Source organism: Marmota monax, unplaced genomic scaffold (assembly GCF_021218885.2).
Source record: "Marmota monax isolate L192 unplaced genomic scaffold, Marmota_monax_Labrador192_F-V1.1 WCK01_AAM20220418_F8-fsc00012, whole genome shotgun sequence".
In the NCBI taxonomy this organism is placed as follows: domain Eukaryota; kingdom Metazoa; phylum Chordata; class Mammalia; order Rodentia; family Sciuridae; genus Marmota; species Marmota monax.
In genome coordinates this window covers 16,614,287-16,634,965 of record NW_026695227.1, presented here as the reverse complement: position 1 = coordinate 16,634,965, position 20,679 = coordinate 16,614,287, and the positions used below count along the sequence as shown (strand labels likewise).

At 35.5% G+C, this 20,679-nt stretch overlaps 1 protein-coding gene and 1 long non-coding RNA gene across 7 annotated transcripts in view; one reads left to right on the top strand and one right to left on the bottom strand.

The window, feature by feature from the left end:
- LOC124086929 (uncharacterized) overlaps window positions 1-10,638 on the bottom strand; it is a 63,330-nt gene extending 52,692 nt beyond the window's left edge. Inside the window, exons 1-2 of one of the 3 annotated variants that reach the window (XR_006849972.2) lie at window positions 9,923-10,638; window positions 479-628 (exon numbers count right to left, since the gene is read on the bottom strand). This is a non-coding gene — a long non-coding RNA (uncharacterized LOC124086929). The remainder of the gene's footprint in view (window positions 1-478; window positions 629-9,922) is intronic. The other 2 variants (XR_009225995.1, XR_009225994.1) reach the window with 2 other exon arrangements.
- The window catches only part of Ergic2 (ERGIC and golgi 2), a 49,429-nt gene that overhangs the window by 1,009 nt on the left and 27,741 nt on the right, over window positions 1-20,679 (top strand). For 2 of the 4 annotated variants that reach the window (XM_046435427.2, XM_046435424.2), the window contains exons 1-2: window positions 10,106-10,249; window positions 19,864-20,006. In XM_046435427.2, the coding sequence (XP_046291383.1) occupies window positions 19,901-20,006 (106 nt within the window). In that variant the 5' untranslated portion in view covers window positions 10,106-10,249; window positions 19,864-19,900. Of the gene's footprint in view, window positions 1-10,105; window positions 10,250-12,501; window positions 12,568-19,863; window positions 20,007-20,679 lie in introns of those variants that run through there. The other 2 variants (XM_046435425.2, XM_046435426.2) reach the window with 2 other exon arrangements.

Below are 20,679 nucleotides of genomic sequence, written 5' to 3'. Positions count from 1 at the left end.
ATTAGGGATCACGAATGTTGATTCTGAATTCAGACTTCTTGGGTTCAAATCCCAGTTCCACCATTAGCGAGTGTTAATTAAGACTTTGGAAAAATTGTTTAGCCTAATTGCACTTTTATTTCCTCATCATAAAGGGCAGGTAGTAATAATAATTTTAAAATAGTCATAGTGATATTATGAAGATAAAGGAGCTCAAACCACTGAAAACACCTACTAAGTTTCTAATACATGTTAGCTAGTATCCTGTGAATTTTCTTAGAATAAAGCTTTTAAATAAGCTTCCCCCTTCTCTGGATCCTTAAAATATTTTGAACAAATGAGAATAGTTACAAAAATACTTAAAAACATGGGTGAACCTCAAAAATCTACTCAATTGAAAGAAGCCATTCATAAAAGGCTATACATGTTGATTTTTTTAATCATATAAAATGTCTAAAAAAGACAAATTTATGAAAATAGAAGACAGTACAGCACTTACCGAGGCTTCAGGTAAGAGAAGGTGAGTTTTCTCTTTCACACCATGACAACACAGAAGACTTCCATGAGGTTAAGGGTGTGAGGATTTCTCCAAGCCAGTCAGCAAACAATTTTGGAATGCACAAAGCTGCCTTAGCAAATTAGCAACACCCTGTCTCAAAATAAAAAATAATAATAAAAAGAAAGGATTAGGGATGTAGCCTAATGGTAAAAACACCCCTGGGTTCAATGCCCAATACAAAAAAAAAAAAAAAAAGCCTCCCATGAATTCTATCAAACATTTAAAAATCTAATACCAATTCTCCTTAAGGTATTATAAAAAATAGGGGAGGAAGGAATTCTTTCAAACACATCTTATGAGACCAGCATTACCCTAATACCCAAATCAGATAAGGACACACACACACACACACAAAAAAAAAAAAAAAAAAAAACTAGAGGATAACATCCTGAAGAACAGATGCAAAAATCCTCAGAAAATATCAGCCAACAGAATCCAATGCATATCATTAAGATCATTCATGGAGACTTCTGAATAAGATAACAGAATACAAGTATCCTTTGCAAGATACTTCCAGTGAAAAGTTAGGACAAGCTATATTTCAAGGAGAAAAAAGAGGAGCTCCTGAAATCAAGAAAGAGGTGATGGGAAAGCTAAAAGCACGGAGAAGCAGAACGGCAACTCAGAGGAAAGTATGAAGCAGTCTGCAACTCCAACCCTGGCTTCCCAGGGGAAGAGGAACCAATGCCCCAAGCCCAAGCCCAGGGTAAGCCTGGAGGGTGTAGGCAGCCTCAGCAATAAACAATGACTGGCATTACTAGCCTCAGGAGAAACCCATAGAGCTTGGAAGCTTTAAATCCAGTGCAGGAAGTGAGGCTGGAAACTACTCCTCCATAATAGGCTAGCTCAGGAGAAAAATCTACTGCAGTACTTGCTGTAGGTATCTGGAAGTGCTTCAACCAGAAGCCATCCTGAGAGTGGGCTTATTGTTTGGAACTTATCTATGCTGGATCAGAAAACAGAACAATCACAATTCAGTATCCTAAGGACACCGTGCCACCCTGGTAGGGTGGGAGATTGGCACAAAAGACAGTCATGAAGAGGGTGAGTGGCATACCTCCTGAACCATTTAAACAGTAAGGAGATCAGACTGCAGAGGACACTATAACCTGTGATCAGTGACTGGTTGTACTGCCCTCTATGGTGAGGAGCAAGAGTCTAGCATGTGGTTTACTGAGGAGGATGGGTCTGAGAACACTAGGACTAAGCTGGTGGATTGCTCTGTTTCCATGTTCCCATGCTTTGTTCTCTAGTGCAGTATTCAGTGAACTGTTTGCTTCCCCTACTCTCCAAAGCACTTGTGGAACTACCTCAGCCTAGTATTTGTGTATTTTCCTGGTATTTGCCATGACCAGGGACAGACCTGGGGACCTCTGAAATAAGAAGGCACATGACCAATCTACATTATACAAGGATAGTTGGCACGGGTAGCAGCTCCAGGTGTGTGTAACCATAACAAGTTGTTGGGGGGAAGCCTCTGGAGTGAATTAAGCCCTGCCCCAGAAAACATGCCATTAAACATGGCAGGGCTCAGCCCACATACAGCATGAACCTATTTGGTGGAAACATAGGGGAATCACAACAGTCCTTATCTGTGACTCATTATCCCTCACATTTGATAGATTCCAATAATCAAGGACCCAAAAAGAGTATTCTTCAATCCAAGAACCTTGGATAGAAGGAATTTTTGGACTCAAAAAGATTAACACCAATCATCCACCCACCCACCCAATCAATAAATTGGCAAAGGAACTAAATAGACACTTCTCAAAAGAAAAAAATATGAACGGTTAACATGAAAAAGTGCTCACCATCTATAGCATTTAGAGACACAAATTAAAACTACACTGAGATTTCACCTCACTCCAGTCAGAATGACAACTATCAAGAATACAAGAAACAGTAAGTATTGATGAAGATGTGGGGAAAAGGGTACACTCATACATTGCTGGTGGAACAGCAAATGGGTGCAACCATTCTGGAAAGCAGTATGGAGATTCCTCAAAAAACTAGGAATACAATTACCATTTGATCTGGTTATACCACTTCTCAGTATATATCCAAAGGAGTTAATATCAGCACACTACAGTAACACAGCCACATCAATATTTATTGCACCTCAATTCACAATAGTTAACAGATGAATAGATAAAGAAAATGTGGCATATATAAACAGTGGAATATTAGCCAAAAGAAGAATGACTTTATGACTTTTGCTAGTAAATGGATGCATTTGGAGAATATCATGCTAAGTGAAATAAGCCAGTCACAAAAAATTAAAGATTGAATGTTCTCTCTGGTATGTGGTTGCTAACACATAACAAGGGGAGAGGGGAAGAACATAAATTCAGTGGATTAGACAAAGGGGAATGAAGGGAGAGGGCATGGAAATAGGAAAAACAGTGGAATGAATCTGACATAACTTCCTCATGTACATATATGAATATACCACAATGAATTTCCACATAATGTATATTCACAAGATTGGGTTCATAATTGGAATAAGATATACTCCTTATTTGTAGAAATTTGTCAAAATTGACTCTACAGTACAGTCATGTATAACTAAAAAGAACAAATGAAAAAAATTAAAATAAAGAAATACTGTCATTTGCAACCATACAGACAGAACTGGAGAACATGTTAAATGAAAAAAGACACAGACAAGCACTGAGTGATCTCACTTATATATGGAATCTAAAAAGGTTGATATCATAAAAGGTGATAGTAGATTGGTGGTTACTAGAAGCAGTGAAGAATGAGGGGGCAGGGGGGGATGGAGAACAGTTATTCAATGGGAACTAAAATACAATTGAAAGGGGAGCAAGCTCTGGTGTACTTTGTACAGCTTGAATAACTATGGATATCAGTAATGTACTATACATTTCAAGTTCAAGAAGAAAGAATTTATCATAATGACACAATAACGTTTGGGAAGTAAACATGTTAAATACAATTTTAACATTATGCAACATATAGATGTAGCAAACATTATATGGTACACCATTAACATGTACAACTTTTATGTTCACATGTATCAGTTAAAAAATAATGAAAAAAGCCATGTGTGGCTGCACACATCTAAGAGACTGAGGCAGAAGGACTGAAGTTTAAGGCCAGGATGGGCAACTTAGTAAGACCACGTTCTCAAAAAATAAAAAGAACTGGGATACAGCTCAGTGATAAGATGCCCCTTGATTCTATTTCTAGTACTGTAAAGACAAAATGAATGAAAAAAAATCTAGATTAAAAAAATGCTACAAAAGATTTAATTGAGGAGTGAGGATCCCATTTGGCTTCTGTAATAGTTTTCTGTGTCCATTGTTTCATATATGTTAATTCTAAACATAACTGAATGAGAAAAGTATTATCATTCTCATTTTACCAAAGTGCATACTGAAGCTCAGAGATATCATTTGTTTTATAACAAACAGATCCTGTCAGAGCAGAATTAGCACACAGGTTTAACCAAATAAAGACTTTAATCACCATGCCATGCTGCTGACAGTGTGTTCAGAGGATAACACATGCCAAGTATGGATTTGGACTAGGGAGATGAGACTGAAAACATGAAGAGACTGGTATTGGGCCGGCTTCATTCACACATGTGAATATGTGAATAAAAATTAAATGTGTGGAACTAAAAATAAGACTTGCACATAATAAAGGAGGCTCTGTTCTTAGAAAGCTTGAAAATAGTACAAATTTCCTTACTTCATTGGGAATTATGTCAGGCTGTTGGTCAGAGACCTATGTAGTAGCTTGAAGGAATCAGGAGTTTATTCTCTTCCTAAATGAAGTCTGGCAGCAGGAAACACAGGGCTACCAAGCAGCTCTACAGAGTCATGAAGGTCTGAGGCCTCTTTCTTTTCCACTATCCCTTATGCACATGAGTTCATAAAATTGCTGCTAGGCTAAGGCTATCATACTCATTCCAAGAGAGGAGAGGAAGGGAAGGGAGAAAGGGGGTCAAATCGCTTTCATGGAAGCATTCAATGTACTCAATAATTTTTATTTAAAATTCTGGCTATCCCATCTGCCAAGTCTGGGAATCCGAAGATCTTAATTTGGGTTTACAGTCCAGGATACTGGTGTTTTGAGAGAAACGGATTTATATAAGTAGCCAGAAGTCTCTCCCAAATCCCTAATTATTATCCCTTTTTAAAAACTTTATTTTTGTCACCCTTTTAAGAAATAAATGCAAAAGAAGTAGTGCTAATTAAAAACAGTATCATAATTGTAAAAAGCAAATGAAATATTTTTTATTCCACTCTGTTCTTTTCTCATGTCCTTTAGTTAACATTTTTTAATAGTTCAAAAAGCCCTATTAACAGGAGTTTCAATAATGAGAAAACAGGAAATAATGAGAAAACAGGAAAAGGAAGGAGAAAATCATCAAGAAAATAAGCCAAGAAAATTTTCTAGAACCAAAGGACATAAGTTGCCAGAGAAGTCAATGAGTGCCCAGCAATGAATCACATTTGTATCAGCCATCATTGTGAATCTCAAGAACCCTAAAGAAAAAAAAAAAACAAAACTATACATGTTATACAGCTAACACGATGCTTTGAAAGTTGTAGATTTTGGAGCATTTTGGACTTTTGTATTAGGGATACTCAACTGCATATATGTAAATATTCAAAATATGAAAAACTCTGAAATTTGAAACATTTCTGGTCCCAAACATTTTGGACAAGGGATGCTCAACCTGTGTAAAATTCCATAGGGAAATAGATCTCATGCACTGGGTCAGGAATCTGAGTGTCTTTACACTCTTCATCAGGAGTATTTGAACAAAAAGATGCTTTGCCCCATGGGTTTCTCCATGGGGCTTCTCAAGCATGCTTAAGACTAAATAGCTAGACTTCCTCAAGGGATGATTAAAAGTAGCAAGGAAGAAGCCACAGTGTCCTCTATGGCTGCTGCTAAACCTTTAAAATTTTAACAGTCTTTTCAATTCTTCTTAAAAACAAAACATACAGTTTAACTAAACCAATCCTACATGCATCTATGTGTGTGTGTGTGTGTGTGTGTGTGTATGTATATATACAAAAATATATAGAAATGGTACTGATTTTTAGCCTCACATTATCACACTTATTGCCCCAGAATCGAAAATTCAAGAGATTTCTACATATGTCCCACCTTGTAAATGTGCACAGATGTATGTTAAAAAGCTTATCTTTAATATTCCTTAAGATTGCACTAATTCAGAGAAGATACTCTGGAGAGAACATTTGCACAGCAAGGGTACCTCCACTAATAAGCTAATGTCTCCAGGCCAGTGAACTCTGTATCCAAGTAGCTTACATAAATGTCTCCCCTTTTGACTTTAATATCTTCTTGTCTGAGCTTCCCATGCCCATGGTTTTCTATAGCACATGAATTACCTTTGCAATGCTGTTTTCCTAAATAAATATAATTGTTCTTTGGAGAATTTCACCCACTATTTAGATTGACAATGTGATACCAGAAGGTCCAATCTGTGGTCTGTAGCAAGGAGTCAGATTTTTAGCAGGGTTCCTGCATCCTAACAATCCTCCATTAGAAGAAAATCAATTTCTGACCCAGTCTACTCTTCCAAAGACCAGTTTATGAGAAAGTGTGTATAGAACAAGGGAAATGTCTATTGATTATTGGTTTTTTTTCCTTCCAAGACCCAGAAAGGAGAGAGACCTCCCTATTGTTAACTTGACTTTTACTTAGAAAAACAACTTGTTAAAAGAAATATTTGTCAAGTTAGTTCCTATAAAATAATAATGTTTATTCATCATCTTTAATCAAAGCATCTGAACTCTGATCACTTTAGGAAGGCCTTTATTTCTATTATTTAGCTGTTTGATGTATTTTTTACAATATACAAAATTTTGCCATAAGAATATTTCTCAGATATAAAATGTAAATGTTTTGCCATTTTAGTCCAACACTGAAGTTAATTAATCATATCATAAAATAGAAAAATATCTATTTTTCTATCAGCAGCAGACTGATTCTTATTTTTCACTCATAGCATCTTGGATTTCTTTCTTGACAATTTGTCATTTACATAAAAGTCACAAATATATGAAGACACACATAAAAATGTACTTGTCTTAGTCTCTTCCAAGATTAGCTTGGTTTCATTAATTTATAAATATTAGCATGAACAGGTGAAAATGAGGTAGTGATTGCTATAAAGAATATTATAAAGCCTGCTAGTCTGGGAGAACATGTTAGTATTTCTAGTTGCCAGTACAATGTCTGAAAGAAGTTTGAATTTGAAAGGAAGAAAAATGTTACCTGGCTGATCACAAAGGTGCTTGAGTTTGGACAGGTGTTAAAAGATTTCTGAGCATTTGTATCATGCTATTGAAATTAAAATTTGCCTACAGCATGTGAACTAAATATGTGTTGCTTCTTTGGAACTTAATAGCACATTAAAATATTTATTATGCCTTAGGAACTTATTTAAAGATTCCCATCTGCATTTAGCTTAAAATTAGTTATGTATTTAAAAGTTTTAAGAAATATCAAGAGTGAAAATTTATTTAAATATATAGAGATCATAGAAGATACTAAATAAATAAAATACATATGATATAAAAATGAACAGAGTAATGAAAGAATATTTGAAAAGCAAATGTTCTTTGAACATTCATTTGAATGTTATCTTCATTATAGAGAACTGTTGGTATGGAATATGTATTTGTTGATTATTTTTGTGTTGAAAAATCATGGAGACTTATAGTAAAATATACTGAATACACATTATTAATAACTGTCAAGGTAAATAATACCAACCACAGTCATATATTTTTGTGGGGTTACTTATTTGATGCCTATTTACCCCAATATAGAAAAAATTCCATGGGCAAGGGTATCCACATTGTCATTACTTCCTACTTGGTACTTAGCATAGCTCTTGTCATATAAAAGGTATGCAATGAATATTTGTTTGAAGAGTGGTAAGGCTACAGGTTCAACTGATTGACCTATAGTCCCTCAGAACCTATTAACCATATTGAACTATTGTACATAAATGATTTACAGATATTAGTGGATGATTACTGAAACAGAGGTATTAGATGGCAGGTAGTGCCTCTGTTCATGGACCAAAAGTATCCATCAGTGGACATACAACATATAAACTTCTTCTGTGAAAAAGTAATTTAAGACTTTCAATTCCCAAAATGTAAACTACAATATTTGAAAATGTAAATACATAATTTGAATACAACTTGACAACCACCTATGGATAAAGAGGTAATGAGGCCCTGGTGTGTAGTATGAGGGTAGGAGAGTCTCAATGGATAAATAACTGGCCATTGGGATTGGCAGCTATAGAGAGGAAGGAGGAGACATGGGATTCTAACCTGAACTTGAGATTTATGGTGATATTTTCTAGGCACAGAGGAGAAGACAAGATTTGGGATAATTTATACAATCCACTTGGGAGATACTGACTTTGAGGTGTTTGTGGACATATGTTAGTTTTGCTTCTTACTTGCTAATGCTTTTACTCAAACTATGGAGAAGGGAAAAAAAAGTCACGAAAACGTGGTTTTGGAATAGTCTAAAATCTATCTTCTGCAGGTAATACTTAATAAAATTTTTGGGGGGGGGGGGCTAGCGGGGATTGAACTCAGGGGCAGTCAACCACTGAGCCACATCCCCAGCCCTATTTTGTATTTTATTTAGAGACAGGGTCTCACTTTTGCTGAAGCTGGCTTTGAACTCATGATCCTCCTGCCTCAGCCTCCTAAGCTGCTGGAATTACAGGCATGTGCCACCTTGTCTGGTTTAGAATGTTTGTCTTTTAAAACAAAATTTTTTCCAAATATAATTTCACTGATAACCTCTCTTTAAAGTTGAGTTCTGTTCAAGTGAAGTTCAGTGGCAGAGCATGTGCTTCCACAGATCCTTGATTTGAGCCTCAGCACCAATAAAACAAAACAAAGTCCAGCAGGGTTTCAGTTTTCAGAGAAAATAGTTTAGTCTTGTTAGATAAGATAAGGGTGTTTTATTTTTTGTTTTGTTTTTTAAATAGAAAGGTCAAATTAGTTTTGCTATACTGGGAAACCCAAATTTCATGGGGTAGTTGTTTCCCAAAAGTTGATTACTCTGAACTCCAGGGATTGGGAGGTATTTAAGTAAAAAACTTCCAGCATCCATCCAAGCAAGAGCCCATCCAGTCTTAGACCACAAAAGGTGGCGGTGTGGGGCGCGGTGAGGAAGGACCCTTTATGGCTGACGTCTTTATAGCCAAGATAAAGCATTTTAGGTATATATTAACTCATTTAATCCTCATAATAACCCATTTTACAGAAGAGGAAATGGAGACACAAAGAAGAAATAATATGCCCCACATAAAGTTAGTTTTTTTTTGTTTTTTTTTTAATATTTATTTTTTAGTTTTCGGCGGACTCAACATCTTTGTTTGTATGTGGTGCTGAGGGTCGAACCTGGCCGCACGCATGCCAGGCGAGCGCGCTACCGCTTGAGCCACATCCCCAGCCCTAAAGTTAGTTTTTGAACTGGAATTTCAACTAGAAAATCCTTGCTTCAAATCTATGATCTTACCCTTTAAAAAATGTTTCTTCTTAAATGTGAAGGAAGTGGGAACTTTAAATCCATTTACCTTGAAATTATTGAAATAGAAATGTCTCATTAGAAATTTTCATCTGCCCTTCTTTGGGGAAACTTTCAATGTAATAAGATTTCATAGTTCAGTAAAAGTTAATTCACTACATGAGACAGTTTTGAGAGAAGCAGAGAGCTGACTGTGAACTACGCCTGCTACTTCTTAACTCAAACGCCTTATCATCAGCAAACAAGTAAATAAGAGTATTATTTTACAGGAGTGTTAGGATTAAATGAGAAGGCAAATAAAACATTTAAATAAAATAGTGCTGTGTATCAGTTGCAATTCGGCTCTCGATAGCCTTTTTTGGTCAATTAATCAGAAAATTAAAATTTCAAAGTTTGCTTGTAACATTTGATACAAGATGGGTAAAAAGGGGCCCGGGCCATGCTTACTCTCCAGCAGTTCCTAATTAATCTTTCTCCCACCACCCGCCCCTTTCTTACTTACTGTACTATGAAGCGATAGGAAATGATGAATCATTAATTTTTTTTCTGAACAAATATTTAAGGGAAGAACAGATGTTGGCGAAGGCCGTGAAGAAGCCAGGCGTGCTTTTTTTTTTTTTTTAACAGAATTTATATTGTAGAAAACGTTAAAAACATTGAACGAATTTAAAACATTAGCCATGCCTTGAGAAATTCAAGTGTTCCTGATGGAGGGGGGAGGCGATAAGAACGCAAAGACCAGGGACACAGACCACGCGGAGAATGGAATCCTACGCGTTAATATTGCTAGGGGTAATCTGCGTCCAAAATTCTCACCAGTACTGAGGTCTGTTGCGTTCAGTAGTGGAAAGCAACCTCTTCTTCCCGGCAGAAGGAGATTCCGGATTGGTCAAGCGATTACACCTAAAAACGCGTCTCCGTCTCCTTTCAGTTTAGGCACGCCCCTTGCACCGTGACCACGCCTCTTGATTCACCAAACAATTCGTAAGCGCAGGGATTATCGCGAGAACTCCACATGGTCTCCCTTCTGACGTTTTCAGTGGTGATAGTCGCTTTTGTTCTCGCGATATTTCCGGGTACACGGGAGCCCCGGCGGCCCGGGCTTCTGTGAAACATGGCGGTCGACTGGGACCGTAACACAAGGTAAAATACTGAAACCCCACTGCGTGGTGTTCCCTTGATTGTTTCAGGGCCGCTTGGGCATGAATGCGGTTAAGGAGACTGAGAGCTTGGCGTTAGTTTAGGTGCCTGTCTTCATCTCTTTCTGGAGAGCAGGCCAGATCGAAGAGCCTCTCCACCTCTCCCGGGGGCGTTACTGGCAGGACCCTGGGCAGCGCTGTGACTAGTAGCTCCGCTCTGTCTGTTCCTATGTCTCCGAGCTTTCTTGCAGTTAGAAGTAGGTGCGGTGCTTCCTCGATAGCTCCGACCCTGACTCCTTGCTTCTCACAGTGCCAGGTGACTTCTTGCGTCCCCAGGCAAGTAGGGTCCCGCTTCCTCAAAACCAGCCTCATAGTGTCCCTAGTTTTATAGGGTTTCTGGTTCCCTACTGTCAAATAAATACTACATTCTTGGTAGCACAGTGCTCTTTTTAAGAAAGAAGGGTATTTTAGCCACGCCTTCGCACGCAGCTTTGGAAAATGAGAAAGGGGCAGGACAAGGCAAGATGCTAGGGGAGACAGGTCCCAGAGCGTCTACTTTTCTCAATTCAAGAAACCTGGGAAGGTAATTTGTCAACTCGTGTAGAGAATAGCAGTGGTTATCGTAGTATAGAGTTGATCATTGTTTGAGATGAAAAAACACGTTTAAATAACTTTTACATTTAGGATTTAGTGCCCTCAAAATTTAAGGTAAATTATAATTGTTAAAATGTTGCAAGGCTGGCTTTCAGAAGCAATTAAAGATACAGTTAACAAAATTTTTCTTTTGTTTAAAATTATAGCCTAGTATTTCAATTATTTCCTTAACCTGTTATATTGAATTTTAGTGTAGTTATAAAGACATGGGTCTAACGTGTTCACTGAAGGACTAATTTGCCTAATTTGTTTATTGATATCTTTAAGTTAATGCAATTATTCCAGTATTCTTAGAAGAATAACATGAGAAACAGAAATTCCATTTTTCCCGTTTTCTGTTTGATGGTAAACTTTAGAACATAACTGAGTATTGTAATAGCTTCATAGCATAAATTTTAAAAATATACCAAATTTTCAATATTTCTCAAAGGAAATCAATCTGGAACTAGGATAACAACGAATTAGTGAAAAACAAATTTTTCTGGGAGTTGATGACTTAAATGGAAGAAATGGAATTCACTTTTAATAGACATCACTTTTACCTTAGTCTATGCCCACTGTAAATTTTATTTAACAATTTTCCAGTGTTTATTTTATTTCTGTCTTTTACAATCATAGTGAGCCTTTATTTAACCTCTCTATGCCTTAGTTTCCTCCTAAATAAAATGGGAATGATAATATAGTCATACTTAATTCGTAAGGAGATTGTAGGATTAAATGTGTTAAAACAAAGCACTTAGACAATGCCTGCTATAGGGTTAACACCCGGAAAATGTTAACTCTTTGTTATTTTTTTATTTCCACTTTCTAACTTTTTTACTTGCAAATGTTGCCTTGGTACTTAATCAAAATATAGACTGAGGAAGATATTTTTAAAAATTTCTTTCTGACTTCTCCAAATTGTCTAAACACTCTTCATTATATGTACATAATATGACCTTAAACTCTTCCAGGTACTTTCTTAAACTGTTCTTCTCTCTTAATTACTAAGGCACAGATTATTCCTTTCTACTACTTCTTCATGTAGTTTTATTGCAGTCTAGGTTCCTGCTGCTGTTTTCGGTCTTAAAAGCATGCTTTTGCTTTTAAGAACATTCATTTTATTGTGAATATACTTCTTGCATTGTTGACCTTCTTTCCTCATTCTTAAGTTCCTTATACCTCCTTACTTTGATTTTGTATACTTTTTTAAAGTAGCTACTTTAGTCAAGCTGTTTTTTGTATTGATCTTCCTTTTATTGCCACTAGGTACTTCCATATTTCTGTTGCTGTGACTTTACAGTCACTTTTCCTCATCTTTTATTCTATTAGTTTATATAGTTCTCTATGAGATTATCTACTTACTTCATATATTGTCCTACTTTCCTCTGAGTTTAGCATCTAAATCTCAAATATCTTATAAGTTTTTCCTTTTTTTCTAATTAGAAAACATTGACTAAATGCCTCATTTTATCCTAACTAAAAATTATGAGGTAACCTCCCTACCTTTTGAAATAATTGTGTGTGTGTGTGTGTATGTGTTTGTGTGTGTGGTGCTGGGGATTGAACCTAGGGCCTTGTGCCTGCAAGGTAAGCACACTACTAACTGAGCTATATCCCCAGCCCTGAAGTAAAATTTTTGAGAGGATTCTGAAACATCGAGGCCTTTGCAAGTTTCTCACAGAACTAGTAAGTATGTAGATGACAATCTAGGTTTTTTTGGATTGAAACTTACATGTGTACCATCTTACTTGTCTTCCAAGTTAATCTTCTTATTACTGTGTACCATCTTACTTGTCTCCCAAGTAAATCTTTTTATTGCTAAGAAAGTTACTAGATTATTTGAATTATTTTGAAGTAAATAACTTTTAAAGCATAATATTTAACTGGCATATCCACTATAAAGAGAGACTAAGCTATTTATTTTATAAAATTGTTCTTACTGTATTCTAATACAGTATGGTCTAGTAATAAAAATTTGTAGATAGATTGTACTTTTATTTCTGAAACTCAATGGTAGCCTGGATAATATATCTCCTTTCTCATTCCTATTAATGGCTCATATTAGTTTTGGGGGGCTGTCTTTACAAACTACCATAAACTGGGATGCTTAAAGAAATTTATTCTCACACAATTTTGGAGGCTGGAAGTCTAAAATCAAGGAGTGGGTAGGGCCATGTTCCCTCTGAAGATTCTTGGAGAGTCTTTAATTGCCTCTTCCTAGTTTTAGGGCACTCCTTATAGACACCTTACTCTAATTTCTGTCTTTTTAGTTTTAATTTTCTGTCTAATTTCTGTCTTTTTACATGGCATTCTCCCATGTGTATCTGTGTTTTCACATGTTCTTATAAGGGCATCAGTCTTTAGATTTTGAGTTACCCTAATCCAATATGGTTTGATTTTAACTAATTATATCTACAAAGTCCCAATATCAAATTATGCACATTCACAGATAGCAGGGGTTAGGATTTCAGCATCTTTTGGGGGGACACAGTTCAACTCACATGATGGACATATGTATTAACTAATTAAATATTTTTCATTGTCAAATATATATTATAAATAGACATTGCCTTATAAAACTTGGATAACAGACTGTCTCCCGTTTTGTTTTGAGAGGTAATGAAACTTGAGCAAACTATAAAAAGTTTCATGAATGCTGTGTTTTAATTTCGGCAAAGCATCTGGTATTTTTATTCAAATGAATACAATGATAAATTATAGGCTATATGACACTGCTTAAATTGAGTGTTGATAAAGTCTATTCTTATGTGAAAGGTTTCTTATTATGCAATTCTTCAAAGTATTATCTTTATCTCAATGTCAGTGACTTCCTAGAGTTTGTTTTTGAATTACTTTTTAATATACAGGATAGTTTAGGCAAGACAGCAAAGAAAATGATGTGGTACTGGAGATGGTTAAGGTATAAATAATAGCACCAACCATTGGTCGAAGAAGTCTAGTGTAATTACTCCTAAATTATTGGATTTTGATGACCAATACAAAAAAAAGAAAAAAAGCAGGGAGAAAGGCCTAGATTTGAGGACTGAGAATACATTTTACATTTTGCTAAATGAGGATATCAAAAAACAAAAAGACTCCTCTCCCTCTATATATACTTATGTATATACTTTTATGATTTTAGTATATATATATATATATATATATATATATATACACACACACACACACACACCTCTGTTTACTTTTATCATTTCATAAAGGAAAAGGTATTTTGACACATAAAAAGGAAGACAATAATCCCAGATACCAAGGACAGATTTTAAAATTTAAAAAGTTTACCTTTTGAAAAATTTGCTATACTGTCCTTATGTTTTTCACTTAGGTAAAAATAACAAATTTTGTAACAGAATGGCGGCGACTTCTAAGAAGCTATCTAAGTATATTTTTGAAAATGACCAAACTGAATAAAAAGGCAAATAGAGTAGGTATGGGATCAATGGGATTGGGTAACTGGGAGGGATTCAAGGGTTTGAGAACACCAGTGAAAATGAAGAGCTTGAAGGATTATTTTTCATTCAGAGAGGAAAATGATGTTTTGAATTTTAGAGGTGAAGCAATTGTAAGAGTTGAGAGGAGCCAAAACATGATCTTGCTTATGAGTGACTTTGTATAGATTAAATGCACTGGAATAGAAGAACAATTGAGTTTACATAGTAAAAAGATTTTATTGTGAATGAATGGCATAGGATCATGAGTTCAAAGGATATGATGGAATGGGGAAGAAGAGAAGCATATTGAATGACCAAGGTGCTAAAGTCATTAAGGAAACTATATAAACACTTGCAGATGTCAGTGGACCATGGCAGCATATAATGAAATAACAGCATATACTGTGGTTTGGAGCATAGATTTTGGGCCAAGCTGCTTGGGATCAAATCCATGTTATTACTGTCAGCTCTGTGGGCTTGGGAAAATTATTTTACTGTTCTGTGCCTTAGTTCCTCCTGTCTAAATGAGAATGAGAATAGTATTATAGAAGATTAAATAAATGTAAACTACTTTTAATAATATCTAGCATGAAACATAAAAGTCACACTTTGTTGTATGGTGTTAACTTATCTTTCAGCAGAAGGTAGACCTGAAAAGGGGAAAGAAAAGTGGTTGAGAAGTATGATAAAACACATTACTTCTTTAATCTGTGAGTCTATGAAATGAAGTGAAGGATTAGAAAGGAATTACCACCAGGAGAAAGGTTTTATAAAGAGAGTGGGTAAAAGGATTGATTTTAGAAAAACTAGAAGTTATTGAATAACTTGTTCATGTCAGAACAGTAACTTTATAGAGTGTTAAATACTAGAGGTAGAATGAATTTCTTGGAAGTAGGTTAGTGAATGAACATGAATGGGATGGGAAGATTTTCAGATTGGCAGGGCGCTTCATTCTAGAATGATAATAATGGAAAATGGTTTGGAGGAAGCCAGAGACTAGGTGGTAGCCAAATGGGGTATATAAGCTGAACTTTGAAGGGTAGAATACTGAATAGGTTGTGTGTGGTCTTAAAGGGTTTGTGAAATGAACCAGCTGCTTGCCATATTTTTATACTCACATATAATTTAAAAGAAAGCATTTACAAAACTTATAAAAATATAACATGGAAACTTTTGGAAGTAAAATTTACTGTTTTATTCATTTGCTCAACAATACTTTACCAACTATGTGCCACCCACTGGTCTAGTTGCTAGGGATACTGCAGTGTACAAAATTGAAAAATCCTCCTCCTATTGATCTTAGGTTTTTATTTATTTACTTATCTAAGTGTGACACTTGGTGATTTGAAATCTGTGCTAGTATTGGTGTTTCTCTGTTGAGAGCCACAGCTGAAGCGACCCCAGCAAACTTCCAGCTGATTGGCTCACAGCGCCCCAGCAAACTTCCAGCTGATTGGCTCCTCTGCAGTGATGCTCATTGGGCTGTTTCCCGTTCAGGCCACCAAATGCCGCAGTCTGGCTGGGCACAATTCAGGAGCCACTTGTCAAGCAGAAACAAACTTTATTTTTAGAACACATGCCACACCACATGAGCTCTTCAGGAATTCCCTCAGAGCCCAACTGCCACCACCGGCTTCTGGCAAACCTCTCAACCCCCACTCCTCCCACTCTTGAGGCTGATTGGCTGGGTCGCATGGGCGGAGCCAAAAGAGTCCCCCAATGAGCAGCTCCGTGGTCTGAAAGGTCGGGGAAACAGCCCAATGAGCATCACTGCAGAGGAGCCAATCAGCTGGAAGTTTGCTGGGGCCGCTGTGAGCCAATCAGCATTGGTGTTTCTCGGGAAGTTTCCTTCCTTTCTTCAATAAATATTTATTAAATAATTGCTGTGCTAAGCATTAGAGATATAAAGATCAAGTTAGACACGATTTCTGCCCTAGAAAATAGAAAATGAAACCAGTAATTAGAAATAGTATGATAAAGGTATAGTGTTTTAGGTACTCATAAATTTTGAGGGTTGCAGAAAGCTTTTCCCCCTCAATACAGAAATTTATAATAGACTGGAACTTGAGGAGTAAATAGTCAAATGAGAGTTGGAGAGGGAATAGAAAATATTTAGGGGAGAGAGAACAGCATATTTGAAAAGTATAATGTGATTTTTCTTGAAGCTGAAACTTGAACTGTGAGGAATTGAGTTTGAAGAAAGGTAATCAGGACTTGGATTTTGGAGGGATTTGTAAACCGTGTTAGGATAGAGTACATACTCTAAGTGCAATGGAACTTATCTAGGTATTTCAAGAGAAATATATGATCAAATTTATGTTTTAAAAGGGTAATTCATAGAGTATGGAGAATGAATTGAGGGGTTGAAGGTTAGAATTTGTTGAAGCAATGCAGTGATAGATTGTAGCAGTTGGGACTAGGTTTCTACTGAGGAACTTCTCAGTGGACCCTCAAGAAGAGAGAATGGACCATTTTGAGAGAACTTTAGGAAAAGCCTAAGTCTAGTGGTACCTGTTTCTAGCTTATGCAGTTAGATACATGGTGTTAATAATTAACTAAGAAGATATAGGAGAAACAGTTTTGATAGGGTGAAATGATCATTTTTTGGACTTGCTGAGTCTGGGTTGTCTTTGGGATATCTAAATGAAAGTGTAAGAGAAGACAAGAAAATATATCTGTACAGAGAGATTTGGGCTGACTGGAAAGATTTGGAGGATTCAACATGTAAATGGAAACTGAAGGAATAGGAAATTACTTTAGGAAAATGTGGAGGTTGGGAGGAAGGCCTAGTGTAGAGAATGCGAGAGGAAAATAAATCTGCAAAATTAGCCAAAGAGGTAAAATGAAAATCAGGAGTGCAGTATAGGTTGAGTATCCATTATCTGAAGTGCTTGGAACCCAGAAGTGTTTTGGATTTCATGGTTTTTCTAATTTTGAAATATTTGGATGGTCTTTACCAGTAGAGCATCCAAAATACTCCAAAATCTGAAACTTTTTGAGTTGGCATGTCTGTGCTCAGAAGTCTTGGATTTCAGAACGTTTTTGATTTTTGGATTGGGTTCTCAATCTGTATCACTTAGGCCAAGGTAACTATTTCAAAAAGAAAAGAAGTTTTTCCCAGGTGACATTAGGTAAGAACTGAGATGTGTTCTTGGGCTTAGTACTAAGGAAGTTCTTAATGACCTTGCTGAGAGCAAATTTAGTTAAGAGTGGTGAATACTTTTCTGAAAAAGGAGGTTATCAAAGAGTCCCACAATCCATGGGCCACAGTTTTATAGATTCTCAAATGAAAAAAGTACATATGTCCTATGACTCTTAACATATACTAAGTGAATCCCACCATTGTGTAAAGAAGTACTCATAATAGATGAATGGAGACAACTCATATGTTTGGTTAAAGATGTTGCCAGAAATCTATAGAGTTGGACTTGAGTTTAAGAAAGGGTTTTATTCTAAAGATAAGAGGCATGAACATATTTAACATTTAACTAATCAAAAAGGACAAGTAGAGATCGAAGAAAGGTTAACCTTGATGCAGGTTAACCTTGATGTAGTTTTTCCATACCACAAAGCAGGTATGGAAAATTTGATTACTTTCTCAGAATAGAGCAAACTCAGGGGCATGACTTATGCCCAACAAATACTCAAGAAGCTTAATTTACAAATAAATAAAAGTTTTATAATTGATATGGAGATTAGAAACTGCCATCTCTTGTCCACATCATCTATTTTACTAGATTTTGAAAAAAATCATAATCTGAAGGTCACGTTGTAAGCAAGGAATCAGCAATGGAAGTTGGATGTTTTTAAGAGTAAATGAAATTAAACTATTAATGCTTTCAACCCCACTTTACAGCAGTAGCTCAGTGGTAGATTGGTCAAAAGTGTTCCTGGTTGGGGCTCTCTCTTTTAGGTGTCATTTGTGATAACTGCCAGTTTTTCTCCATGAATGCCCTTTCTGTGGCCTATTTATATATTAATTCTAGTCATTGGATTTCAGAACCAAAGTTTGTCTTCTAGAGATACTTTTTCTTACAGTAACTTCTGCAACCATCTAGAATTCATTCATGTGTTAATTTTACTAATACACCATTGATTTCTGGGAATTCTTTGTTATCACTTGTAGTATTTACACATGGATACAGCTGGCTGGGCATATCATGGGCTTCACATCCATGGATCAACAAACCTTGACTGAAAATATTCAGAGAAAAATAATATATTAACTGAAAATGTACAGACTTTTCTCCTTGTCAATGATCCTTAAGCAGTAACAGTACAACTATTTACCTAGCATATATATTGTGTTAGGTATTATTAATTATCTAGAGACATTATTTAAGATATACAAGAGGAAGTGCTTGGGTTCTATGCAAGTACTACACTATTTTATATAAGGGACTTGAATATCTGAGGATTTTGTTATCTCCTGGGGACTCCTGGAACCAATCCCCCATGGATAGTGAGGGATGATGATATTATTAAAATTGCAGAATATCTGAGAATTAAGTTCTCATTTGTTTGACTTTATAACATTGTAGATATAGTTGGCATATTGATCAAAAAGAATGGCAAGCAATCAAATTTTAAATAATATTTTATTTTAAAAACAATTTTGAAACTTTGCAATTATGTAAAAAGATGAAAATCCTCTAATGATCTACTTTTCACATTTTTATGTATGGACTTAAGTTTGTTTCTTGTATCTTTTCTTGTCTCTTAAAATTAGAACCCCTAAGCCCTTTGAATCTTCTTAATGTATCATAAGTGTTTTCTTTTGTCATTAAATGTTTTTTTTTAAATGCTTTTTAGTAGTTATAGAGATTAAGACTAGTAATTTCACCATAATTTGTATAGTGGATACCCTGAGTTTAATTGTCTTAAATATTTAACAAAAAAAAATAATATAATAGCTGGGTGCAGTGGTTCATGCCTATAATCTCAGTTAACAAGTTCCAGGCCGGCCTCAGCAACTTAGCAAGACCCCATCTAGAATTAAAAAAAATAAAAAGGGCTGCAAATATACCTCAATGGTTGACTGCCCATGGATTCAATCCCCAATACCAAACAAAACAAAACACTATAAGAAATATTTTTGTAATCAAATTTTTGTTCTTAACCCAGATTCTTGCCTTAGGATCCATTTCTAATGAGGAATTCATTTAGTGAAAAAGGAAGTGATGACATTTATGTCCTTGTTAGCAATGTATGTCTGTCTTATTTCATTTTTATCCATTGCTGGGAATGTTTTATTTTTATTTGTCAATTTAATATCGAAATCATTTTTATTTTGATTTGTATGTTTGAACATTACAGTGTGACTGAATTGTTTTTGTGCTATGTATTGTTTGTATACGTAAATTGCCCTCTATTAGTAGTTTTTTGTTAGGGTGGAGTGGGGAAAGGAATGGGTATGAGTATTATTTTCTCAAGGAAGGATAAGAACACTGAATTTCTAAGGACAACTTACCCTAAACTGAAAGAAACCTTTCATCATTTTATAGAATTCATTTAATTATTATTTATTTCTCAGCATGACTATATGAAGGAAGAGGAGGGTTTTCCTGAAGATGAGGCGACTGAATCGGAGAAAAACCTTAAATTTGGTGAAAGAGTTGGACGCCTTTCCAAAGGTTCCTGACAGCTATGTAGAGACTTCAGCCAGTGGGGGAACAGGTGAGTTTTAGTTCAAATAAAATTTCCTCAGTAAGTAGTTTCTGAGTGATTCAATCAAGAACATATAGAAATGTAGCCAAGAGGAAGAACTCATCAATGAATTGTGCAGTAACTTTGTAATTCATTTGTCTGTCCTTGTGTCACTGTTGCCCTGGTTTTATTCTTGTTTATATTCTGTATAACATTGAACCCAATTCCACACATACATTTAACAGGTCTGTTAATCAATAAATTAATGCAATTTTACTATTTTGGTACTCTTCAGTTATGGTATTTACATTAACAAGATTTTAATATATAAATGGAAAAAAATTTCAAGAAATTATATAAGGATGTTGACACTGCCTCATTCCTATTTTGATTAAGTAAATATAAACGTTGTAGAAATTTCTTAAATTTCACATTAGTGTTTGAGAGGCAGCATGAGGTAATGCTTAAGAACTTAAACTTTAAATCCAGACTTAAACTATCTGGATTAAGGTCCTACCTTTGCTGCTTCCTATAAGGAAGTTACTCAAAACTAGTTTTATGAAACAGGTGTATCAGTATTTACTCACTAGGGTTAATGTATCGAATAAGTTACTATGTATTATGCTTAGAGTAGTGGCTTACACAGATAGAAGGGTTTGTTAAATAAAATACTAAGAACTGTAAGAATAATATGACTTTAATA